At 40.3% G+C, this 12,807-nt stretch overlaps 1 protein-coding gene across 3 annotated transcripts in view; it reads right to left on the minus strand.

The window, feature by feature from the left end:
• Positions 1 to 1,215: 1,215 nt before the first annotated feature.
• Positions 1,216 to 12,807, minus strand: part of syn2b (synapsin IIb) — a 90,964-nt gene continuing 79,372 nt past the window's right edge. The window contains exons 10-13 of one of the 3 annotated variants that reach the window (XM_073916087.1): positions 10,233 to 10,385; positions 9,652 to 9,697; positions 3,441 to 4,041; positions 1,216 to 2,157 (exon numbers count right to left, since the gene is read on the minus strand). In XM_073916087.1, coding sequence (XP_073772188.1) covers positions 2,028 to 2,157; positions 3,441 to 4,041; positions 9,652 to 9,697; positions 10,233 to 10,385 — 930 coding nt within the window. In that variant the 3' untranslated portion in view covers positions 1,216 to 2,027. 3 annotated transcript variants of the gene reach the window in all.

Genomic DNA, 12,807 nt, shown 5'->3' on the forward strand with positions numbered 1-12,807 from the left:
TGATCAAATACCTTAAAACTCTGTGTTACATTTTACCCCGTGTTACATTGTGCTCCGCGTTCACCTTAAATATATTAAACTGGACTATAAAAACCGCAAGGTTCCGCGCAATTCATTAACGTTGTCCCAAACCAAATCAATTAAGTTTTAAGTGGATTAAACATAACCAGGATGCAGACCTTAGTGATGGGTCGTTCATGAACGATTCGTTCATTTTGAACGAATCTTCAATATGACTCGGGAACTACGAGTCCTCTCAGGGAGTGATTCGTTCATTCACGCGTGCGCACATTTGTGCAGGTGGTATCGTTCATTTCAAGTCTTTTGAGTCATTCATCGTTGAAAAGCAAAAGCCAATAATATGCGTTCAGAGAGGGAAAAAGAATTGATCCGTTCATCTCTCGAGTCAACTATCGGGTCTGAGTCATTCGTTCCTCACGGGCCAATCATACGCGTTTAGAGCCGGAAAAATAATTGAATTGAAAGGTGAACTAATCATCATGGCTCCTATCGGCTCAGACTGTGTACATTGGTTAAGATTATATGTGACAGTCAGTGTAACGTGAACGAATCACTGACATTTGAAGACATGAAGAGGTGAGCAAAGAGACAACAATACCTTCACAGACAAAAGAGCAGGTCAACATTGTATTATTTTTTTCTCCTTCTCCTTCTATTAATGACTTATTTGTTGTGTGATCAACCTTTTGGGCTAGTTGTAGATGTGTTCGGAAGCAATTCTTAACATTTTACTAACATTTTGGCAAATTGAACCAAATAAACGAAATGACTCGAAAAAACATTCGTTCATCTCGATGAACAAGACTCAAAGATGCGAGTCAGTAAAATGATCTGAACATCCCATCACTAGCAGACCTGGTGCAGTGCAATCAGAGCTGCATCCAATGCTTATTAATGGGCTCCCCTAACCCCACCCCCCACAGTGATATCACGAGCTCCATTAAATGCATTGTGTCTGACATTGCATCACTGAGATGTGCAGTCTCAGCTTGCATCATCAAGGCTGCAACCAGATACTATTAGGCCAGGGCATTGAGTCTTGCACTTATGGTTCCTCTAAGTTCCAAAAATACAAAGAAACAAACAAATACTGGCAAAAAAGATTACACATACATGCATAACAGTACATGTGAGCACTCGATGCTTCAGCCGAATGTACATGTAATGACTGTGAACGAAGCTCAGGGCACGCCGTAATGTCAGTGGAATGATGCGCCACATGTTTATTGACACTTGTACAGAGAAAACAATTATCACCGGGTCATGCAAAGCAATATCACTGCGCACAAAGAAAACACAACATGAACAGAGTGACGCCGGAATAAACACACACCCAAATCAAACTCCTGAGATGTTTAACGTACAGTACGATACAATATGCGGAGATACTATAAACATGGCACTCATGAATATCCGGACGGGTTGATAAGTGCTGGATGCAAGCTGGATGTCGCTAAAACACCAGACGTCCCACTGAAATCCCACCACTGCGTTGAAACCGACCAATCCAAGCAACGATTATCGTAGGAAACTTGAATAGGAAAGTGCGTTTATAAAGATCCCGAGGTATTGTTGAACTAATGGCTAATGCTTACAACACGGCAACTAGCTATACACACGCACACACCCACACACACAGGGGATAAACAAGGGAAACTAGTCACAAAGGTTTGTCTCTGAGTAAAGAAAACACATTAGCACGTTACAGCTACGACATCGAAGGGTTATAGACGACTTTAGCGTACACCAGCGTCCTGCAACTGATCGTGCCATCCCCTCCTCATATAAACCCCAGTGTTGTGAGGCAGAGTGACTCAAATATGTAGACAACTGGCGAGAACGATCACTGTACATCACTCTAACCTTCTTAGTTAACACTCGGAGAATTACAGCAGAGTTGGGAGGAGAGGTTGAATGTACACGGCTACATGGAGTTAACCTCAGACCAGGATGCATATCTGTCGGACGAGTCCCTGGCCACCCTCAGTGGTTTTGGGATTTGGCCATTAGTCAGAGAACAGGCTTGCAAAAGACTTTCGCAAGTTTCGGATGGTCTCTGCCTTTGCTTCGTCCTCGTTGCTGGAACGGAAGGTGTCGCCGAAGGCATTAAAGGCGTTGGTCAGGGACTGGGACTTGCTGCAAAGCAGAGGACAAAAACACAAGCAAGATCAGATTACACTTTCATTTAGACAGCTACTTTTTGTCACATGAGATGGTTAAGACAGGGGTTCAGTCTCACTCATGGAGACGCACTTGCCTTTAGAGCACTTTCCTTTAGACTGGAGGGCCGCAGTTCTGCACAGTTTAGTTCCAACCTTAATTAAACACACCTCATGAAACTAATTCCAGTCCTTAAGGCTTGTTTGAAACCTACAGGTAAGTGTGTCAGAGCAGGGTTGGAACTAAACTGTGCAGGGCTGTGGCCCTCCAGAAACTGAGTTTGACACCCCTGACCATACCTGCCAACAAGACCAGCCAAAGACCTGAAGGGGCCATCGGAATAGTCAGCAATCCAGGGATGTTATAGATTGTACCAAACACTTGGGGACTGGGGGAAAGGGGGGGGGGGGGGGGGGGAATTATGGGAGTTTTCCAGGAGAAATGACAAAACGGGAGATGGGTGTGAATACGGGAGACTACCTAGGAAAAATGGGAGTGTTGGCAGGTATGCCCCTAACAGTTTGGTACTCTTAATGTCAGCATGGAATCAAAATTAAATCATCCGATTTATACATGCATCTGTGTTATTTTGTAAAATTAATTTGCCTTCATAAACTTTAACCAAATATCTTCCCTCCAACTTTGAAATGACTTTTCATCCCATCTGAGCACATGGTCTGACTTTAAAGTGGAACTATCAGCCATTTAAGGCAGGGCTATCAGTCGATTAGGGTGGAGCTATCAGTCCTTGAGGGCAGGACTATCAGTCCTTGAGGGCAGGACTATCAGTGAGTTCCTCGTTTTTGCCCTGCTTTCATCTATTTGTCAATTTTTCTTCATTTTGTTAGCAATGCCCAACAATCCAATCGGTTCCAAATAGATTAATTCAAGCAACGCTCTACATTTTTTTTCTAATCTCAGGATCGATTATAATCAAATATGCGAAAATTGGACAGTCTTAACTTCTGTTTTCATTGTTGTTTACCAGGTCGTTGGGGAGGTTTCTGGTGCAGTGCAATCTGAGCTGCATCCAATGCCTTTTTAATGGGCTCACCTTACCCCACCCCTCACCGTGACGTCACTAGCTCCATTTGAGCACCGCTGCCAATGAATGCATAGTTTTGGGTATCTTTTAAAATGGGATCCAGTAGTATCAATGCATCAGGAGAATGCTTGTGCACCCCCAGAGTAGAGAGCAGCATTTCCTCCTGAAATAGACAATTTTTTTTTCTAACTGAAGCAAAAGTGAAGCGACTTACTTCAAGAGAGGATGGGATGACTTCTGCTGGGGTGCCGGCTGTTCCTCCACAGGAGGTTGGGCTGGAGCTGGAGCTGGGGCAGGGGCTGGAGTGGCTCTAACAGGGGCTGATGCAGCTTCAGATGGGGCGGCAGGCTGAGCTCGAGCCTCAGGTTTGGCTTGCTCTCTGAGCACTGGTTTAGGCTGGAGCTGAGGTTTAGCTGGTGACGGGGGTTTAATGGGAACTCTGGCGGGGGACTGTTCTTGAGCAGGGACTGAATCTGGCTTGATCTGACCAGGATCCTGATCTGTGTCTGCTTTCGGAAGAGCTTTAGCGGGAGGGGGGGTTTGGGGTTTTGGTTGGATCTGAGGTTTGGAGTTTCTCCGAACAGGAGGCACAGGCTTCGGGGGAAGAGGTTTGGGAGGTTGGGGTTTGGGGGGCAGATCCGTTGGCTTCCCTGGAGTGGGTTCAGGTGCCGCTTGGGTCTGGGGTTTGGGCTGCTGCGTGGTGGGTGGCAGAGTTGGGGTTGGGCCTGCTTTGGGCACAGGTTCCTGGGCAGGGACTGGCTCAGGTGTAGGTTCTTGACTCTTAGGTTGTGGCTCTTGGGGTTTCACTGCCCCCCCTAGGTTTAGTACAAAAGAGAGTCATCATTTTATGACATTATGCAAATGCTGAATCGTGCAAGAAGGTTTTAAATCCAGCACCGGAAACTTTGCATGATCTATGATAAAAAAAGGAAGGCACCCCAAAGACTGGCCAAAGTAACCATACAAAGGTTATCGCCCAAGGTAAGGATAGTCATGTCCACAAAGCAAAATAATGTTTGACTTCAAACAAGCAGAATGAAACAGACAGGACAGTTAGCTTGCAGCAGTTTGATAGGTGTGGATGTGGAGAGGAATAGCTGCAGGTTCACAACAATGGATCATGCACACGAAAGAACCAAGACCCAGAGGCTGCATGCACCATCTTTAGAACAAAGACTGCAATTTTAGGTGTTCACCCCTGGCCTTGATTGGAATGTTTTGCATTGTTACAGATATCATTAGTGTGCACTTTAAACAAAAGGGGAAGTGTATATACCAAACATAAAGAACCATTGCTATGCATGCAGGAGCAGGGAAATCGTGGGACGTTGTTTGTTTGCTTGTGTATGAGAGATGTGGGTTTGCTTGTTTGATTGTGTTCCCTGCTTTTCACTTTAACTGGGCTTTGGCCCTTTTGAACGTTTACAAAGACACTCACCAGAACTTCATGTCTTTCGTAAAGGGTGTTCAATTTAAAATAAGGTAAACCAAAATATCATTCAGCAACACAGAACAGTAAGTCTGGAAAATGGGAGCTTTATTACTTTGGACATGAGGGGGAAAGACTAGCTCTATATCAGACAATAATCACAGGTATAACCCAAGTACTGGATTTAAAGAGGCAGTGACATCAGCATAGCACAATCGACCCAAGTTTACTGCTCAGACCACACTATGGGCGGCCACATCTGCATATAGCCATCTGATTGTTCACAAGTATGTTTGACGAGTACATTCATTGATTCAATAACTACTTTTCACACATCAAAAATATTTCTGTTTTACCCACTCTTTGGTTATGCATGCAAATCTTAAGGTAACAGTTTCCATGCAATATAAGGACACATTAGAAACTCTGAACATAGATACCTCTTACGTGTTATAGATAGCATCTTGCACGATAAAACAGTTACAAACATCAACATACAGAATAGACACTACACTGAGAACACCTCACACATCCTTCTTTACACATTCAGCGGTGTCCAAAGCACTAAGCACGGTGTCTCTATAAACTCACTGTTAATATTGCATTTTCAAATGCCAAGGCCAAATCTGTACCTCCATATTAGCTTACTGAATTGAATGTCTTTGCATAAAAAAACGCGAGTCCACTTAATGGCTTAAATTCAAAATCCATCTCCACAATGTTATAAAATTGCATTGCACTCATGATGTGCAGTTGATGGCTTAGAGAGAGAGAAAATCGTATACTTTTTTAAACAGTCATTATTGAATAAGATCAGCAAACCCGCATGAAAAATACTATAGTAATTTAAAGCAAATACTGCAGTGTTTCTGAAACATACTATAGTAAAGAACTTGGATTAATTTGTTTTTGGTGATTCTATAGTCGCTATGGTAACAAGACTACAGTAATAATCTGTTGTGGTGATTCTACAGTTGCTATGGTAACAAAACTACAGTAATTAATCTATTGTGTTGATTCTACAGTCGCATTGGTAACACAACTACAGTAATTAATCTTCTGTGGTGATTCTACAGTCGCTATGGTAACACAACTACAGTGATTAATCTGTTGTGTTGATTCTACAGTCGCTATGGTAACACAACTACAGTAATTAATCTGTTGTGTTGGTTCTGCAGTTGCTATGGTAACAAAACTACAGTAATTAATCTTCTGTGGTGATTCTACAGTCTCTATAGTAACACAACTACAGTGATTAATCTGTTGTGGTGATTCTACAGTTGCTATGGTAACACAACTACAGTGAATAATCTGTTGTGGTGATTCTACAGTTGCTATGGTAACACAACTACAATAATCAATCTGTTGTGGTGATTCTACAGTTGCTATGGTAACACAACTACAGTGAATAATCTGTTGTGGTGATTCTACAGTTGCTATGGTAACACAACTACAATAATCAATCTGTTGTGGTGATTCTACAGTTGCTATGGTAACACAACTACAGTGATTAATCTGTTGTGGTGATTCTACAGTTGCTATGGTAAAACAACAAACAGTAATTAATCTGTTGTGTTGGTTCTGCAGTTGCTATGGTAACATAACTACTGTAGTTAGTCTGTTGTGGTGATTCGACAGTTGTTATGGTAACACAACTATAGTAATTAATCTGTTGTGGTGATTCTACAGTCGCTATGGTAACACAACTACAGTAATTCGTCTGTTGTGGTGATTCTACAGTTGCTATGGTAACACAACTACAGTAACTGATCTGTTGTGGTGATTCTACAGTTGCTATGGTAACACAACTACAGTAACTGATCTGTTGTGGTGATTCTACAGTTGCTATGGCAACACAACTACAATAATTAATCTGTTGTGGTGATTTTATAGTTGCTACGGTAACACAACTATAGTAATATAAACAAATGCCACAATACTGTAGTTTTCTTTAATTATAGGGTATATAATACTACAATACACTGCAGTTTACTATAGTAAAAATTAAATATGGTACAGTTTATGGGTTTAATATAGTCAGTACTGCAGTATGCTGGAGCATTCATTAACAAAGAGTTGTAAATACTGCAGTATAATGCACTACAGTATGGTTCAAAGACACTAATATTTGCTATACATTATTATAATATTTAATAATGTGGGAGGAATTTATTATTTGGGTGAATGTCATGAAACGTGACATTTCTCAACAAAATCAAAATCAAATAAAAATTTCAATCAATCAATCAATCAATCAATCAATCAATCAATCAATCAATCAATCAATCAATCAATCAATCCATCCATCCATCCATCCATCCATCCATCCATCCATCCATCCATCCATCCATCCATCCATCCATCCATCCATCCATCAATCAATCAATCAATCAATCAATCAATCAATCAATCAATCAATCAATCAATCAATCAATCAGTTTATTTTGGGAACATTAATGTTTTGCATTGTGAAATTATTTGTTTTCTTAACTTTTATAAACAACGAACTTTGTTGCAAAATCTGCAATGCAAAAATACTGTTTTTAATATTGAATCATTTTGATTTTGTTGTGATTTATTAACATTTACAGCGATTCACCCATTGTTCCACTACAGTAGGATTTCTATTGCTCTGAAATAATACAGTACACACTGACAGTCGAGAGGTCATGGTGAATCTAGCCCAATCCCAAACATTCAATAAAGCTGATCCTAAAACTCTACTCTCCTCATACAGAATGATCACAGTTCATCAAGCTGGAAAACAAATAAGCACCAAAGAATCACCTCCAACACATTATTACAAACCATGCTGGAAATACTACAAACACAACACTGTAATAAAATAATCATAATAAAGGCTTGAATACACAGCAGGTATTCAGGATGAGAGCACGTGGACTGACACAGCACTCATGCAAAACACTACATTGAAATTAATATTGATAAAAAACATCACACACACACACACACACACTCACACACACTTAGACATATCTGAAAGCAAAGGCAGTAAATAGCTACACTGTAAAAAATGTTCAGAAATGAGCAGTTTTCCGTATGTTTCCTGGTTTATATCTGCTGTTGAGATGCATTATGGGATCTTGATCTTTCTTCTAACAGCTTTTAACCTGTAAAAGTTGCAAAAAGTGACCTTTAATACATGTGTAATAGTGTGCAGGGCTGTATTGTGTGTGTTGCTGTTGTATATTACACTATTACCTTGTAATAAACTGCAGCACGTTAACTGTTCTACCAGATAGCAAAGAATTCTGGCCCAGACTTGGCATAAAGCTGGCACAATAGGCATTCATCCGGCACTGGCATACAGCATGTGGGCAAAACATGGCCAAGGTAGGGCAGAAGTGGCACCGTCTTTAAAGTGGCACACAAGACAATACAGGAGCCAGATGTAGTATTTGGCCCAGATGTAAAAAATTTTGGCTACATGAGATTGACCCGCATTTACAATACATTCAAATTATTTTTTGAGTAAAGAAATTTTAATACACAAGGTCATTTCCATCTTTCTGTTTTAGTCTTCTAATGTCTTCATGTAAATCCAGGAAACAATCCAGATTAAATTATTTAAGCGAATTATTACCATTTAAAAAATTATATCATTATTAACCTGGGGAGGGCGACAGAGTGGTGTAGTAGGTAGTGCTGTCACATCTCAGCAAGAAGGTCGCTGGTTTGAGCCTCAGCTCAGTTGCCGTTTCTGTGTGGAGCTTGCATGTTCTCCCTGTGTTTGCATGGGTTTCCTCTGGGTGCTCTGATTTCCCCCACAGTCCAAACACATGTGGTACAGGTGAATTGGGTAGGCTAAATTGTCCATAGTGTATGTGTGTTTGTGTGTGAATGTGTGTGTGGGTGTTTCCCAGAGATGGATTGCGGCTCGAAGGGCATCCCCTGCCTAAAAACGTGCTGGATAAGTTGTCGGTTCATTCTGCTGTGGCGACCCCGGATTAATAAAGAGACCAAGCTGACAAGAAAATGAATGAATGAATGAATGACTGTATTAATCTGGGGTCACCACGGTGGAATGAACCACCAACTCATGCAGCATATGTTTTACGCAGCCTGAGAAACACTATACACCCATACATTCTCATTTGCACACACGGCCAAGTTAGTTGATCAGTTCCCCTATAGTGCATGTGTTTGGACTGTTGGGGAAACCGGAGCACCCGGAGGAAACCCACGCCAACACGAGGAGAACATGCAAACTCCACACAGAAACACCAACTGACCCAGCCGGGACTTAAACCAGCGACCTTCTTGCTGTTAGGTGACAGTGCTAACCACTGCGCCACCACACTGCAAATAACCAAATTATTATTTTACAACTTATATAAATATTAACCAAAGCCAATCTTTAATAAACATCTATATTTTTATATCAAGCAAACGCTGATTGTGTGGGCCAGAGAAATGCTATGCGGGAGACTGTATATGATCTCTTATACATTATATTATTTCAAACCACTCAAATGTCCATAAAAGTCCCTGTGTTAAACTAGAGTTGAATTATCATCATTAAAGTGGACAGAGCAGAGATCAACATCCCATAATGCAGTTCAAACTGAAAATAAGTTCGTTAACAGATATTTTTCACAGTGTAGAGTACAGAAGGATCTCAGATATGTGATATTGAGCACATTAGACAGCACTGCACTGGATTTTGCGTAGGCACAGAGAAAACGGTTCTTCACTGCAGCGACAACCCTGAAAGACACACCACTGACAGCCAGCAACGACAGCACAGACAACAGCGCAAGCACACAGTCAGACATCAGGGCAGATGGTGAAGAGCACACACACTGCTGCGCCTCTCACTAGCTCAACCTCACTGCACTGAGCTCTGCTTTACTGGCGAGTAAACCGGCTTTCTGCGGCGGCTCAAATCATTTTGCCTGGACTTGTTTTGGTGCGACCGCAACTCCATTACAGTCGAGAATATACTGTAAACAACCTTGAGGAGGGGGACGCTGACCCGGGGTCTTGATGGGCTCGGGCAGGTTTTCTTTTAAGGCAGGACTCTGTGGAGACACACACACACACACACACACACACACACACACACACACACACACACACACACACACACACACACACAAGTTTGTTTTAGTGAATCGTGGGTACATTCTATAGGTTTACACTGGTTTCAACCTGTCCAAATGTATTTTCTCTGATTTTAGACTGCATTTCTGCTACTCCTCAGCAGGGGGCAGCACTGGACAGACAAAACTACACAGAAACTATTTGTCTTTGGATCACTTGATTAATTTTGGATTGCGAAAGCAGAATTCTCCTATGAGAGTAATTGTAGCATAATATACAACACCAACACACACAATATAGCACTGCACACTATTACACATGCAGAAAACACACATTGTTTTCCAACATTTCAAGGTTAAAAGTTTGTTGTGAAGAAGGATCAAGATCCCATAATGCAATTCAGAAGCAAAAATAAAAACTTGAATCACAACAATTTAGGAAACTACTAATTTAGGGATACTTTTTACAGTGTATGTTGGCTGTGTGTGTGTGTGTGTGTGTGTGTTGCTGTACCTGTGCAGGCTGTACGGTGGCTGCAGGTCTCTGTTGGGCACACACTGATGTACGGCTGGATTCGTGGTTCATTTTGGCCAAAACGATGGCGGTGATCAGCTGACGGTCCTCCATCTGATGTTCACCAATCAGAGGCATCGAGGAGCCCACCACCTACACAACACACACACACACGGTATACATATCGGTATATAAATAGGAATAGAAGTTTGGTGTGTGTAATCAGAATATACACTCACCGGCCACTTTATTAGGTACACCTGTCCAGCTGCTCATTAATGCAAATTTCTAATCAGCCAATCACATGGCAGCAGCTCACTGCATTTAGGCATGTAGACATGGTCAAGAGGATTTGCTGCAGTTCAAACTGAGCATCAGAATGGGGAAGAAAGGGGATTTAAGAGACTTTGAACGAGGCATGGTTGTTGCTTCCAGACGGGCTGCTCTGAGTATTTCAGAAACTGCTGATCTACTGGGATTTTCACGCACAACCATCTCTAGGCTTAACAGAGAATGCTACGACAAAGAGGAAATATCCAGTGAGCGGCAGTTCTGTGGGCGAAAATGCCTTGTTGATGAGGTCAGAGGAGAATGGCCAGACTGGTTCCAGCTGATAGAAAGGCAACAGTAACTCAAATAAGCACTCGCTACAACCGAGCTCTGCAGAAGAGCATCTCTGAACACACAACACGTCCAACCTTGAGGCGGATGGGCTACAGCAGCAGAAGAGCACACCGGGTGCCGCTCCTGTCAGCTAAGAACAGGAAACTGAGGCTACAATTCACACAGACTCACCAAAACTGGACAATAGAAGATTGGAGAAACGTTGCTGCTCTGATGAGTCTCCATTTCTGCTGACACATTCAGATGCTCGGCTCACAATTTGGCCTCAACAACATGAAAGCATGGATCATCCTGCCTTGTATCAGTGGTTCAGGCTGCTTGGATTCCTTGTTGAATCTCTGCCATGAAGGCTTAAGGCAGTTTTGAAGGCGAAGGGGATCCAACCTGGTACTAGTAAGGTATACCTATTAAAGTGGCCGGTGAGTGTAGATATGAATACAAGTATGTGTGTGTGTGTGTGTGTGTGTGTGTGTGTGTGTGTGTGTGTGTGTGTGTGTCTGTTGAAGTTTTTTGTATTGGCCATGATGATAGTTCATAATATTTTAGTAGTTATTTTTCAAGATACTACGGTTCAGCTTCAAGTTAACTATGTTAATTAGTTAATCCAAAAAAACTCCTTAGGGGGTTAATAATGTTGACAATATCAGATTTATTATTATTTTAATATTAATATAATTTAATTAATACGATAAAAATATTATAATAATTCAATTATATTAATAAAATAATGTTTAATATTTATTAAAATGTAATATTAATTTAATAATTTAATATTTATTTAATAATAATATATTTTTAAATAATTTAATATTTATTTAATAATAATATATTTTTAAATAATTTAATTTAATATTTATTTAATAATAATATATTTTTTAATAATTTAATTTAATATTTATTTAATAATAATATATTTTTTAATAATTTAATTTAATATTTATTTAATAATAATATATTTTTAAATAATTTTATTTAATATTTATTTAATAATAATATATTTTTAAATAATTTTATTTAATATTTATTTAATTTAACTATTATAATAATATTTTATATTATTATTTTAGCCAAACTAAAAGAATTAAGACTTTATCCAGATTAAAAATATTATAGGAGATACTTAGGAAAAATGTCCTTGCTCCGTTAAAAAAGTTCAGGAGGCTGAATACATTTGTCTTCATCTGTATGATAGTTTAGTGACCTTAAATATGATTTATTTGACTTAAACCAGTTAATTTAAATGGCCCTATTTGTCTTGTGTGCATGCATGAATGAATATGCATCTGATGTAATGTCCCTGCACAAAACACACGCTCACACACTCACACACGTCTTCAGACTGCAGTGTGTATTCTCACTCTCACTGACACTCATTCAGTGTGCGAACATAGAAAACAGTTTCCATAGCAACTCCACCATTACCAAATCTCCCATAATGAAGCTCAACACTTCCACAGCAGCTTGTTGAGCAGACAGACATCACAGCAGATCGTTTTGTTAGGATCCTGAAGCCATATTGAATCATATATATATAAACTGGCCATGCTGAAGGGAAGAATGATGTGTGTTTTTCTTGTAGACAATGAGTGGATTTCACCATTCTGTCATTGTGGTGATCGTGACCACATCCTTCCATCATGGAGAATCAAAATATTGTCCTTTTTAACCACTGCATTCACTGAAAGCTGGGAATGAGGCGTGTTTGTGTTTGTTATTCTTTTGGGAGATCAAGAATGATCACATTATTGTGCATAAACAATCTCAAAAGACATCAGCTTGTCTTATTCAGACACCATAACAATAAACAATAAAGCTTCGACATCGCAGAATGATCTGAATTCAGATGTCACCGACTCTGTCCCAGCTATTGGAGACAGAGGCATGTATTGGAGGCATGTATGTTTTGCAGTGGCCCAGCCAGAGTCCTGACCTAAACCCAATTGAGAATCTG

Source organism: Danio rerio, chromosome 11 (assembly GCF_049306965.1).
Source record: "Danio rerio strain Tuebingen ecotype United States chromosome 11, GRCz12tu, whole genome shotgun sequence".
Lineage (NCBI taxonomy): Eukaryota > Metazoa > Chordata > Actinopteri > Cypriniformes > Danionidae > Danio > Danio rerio.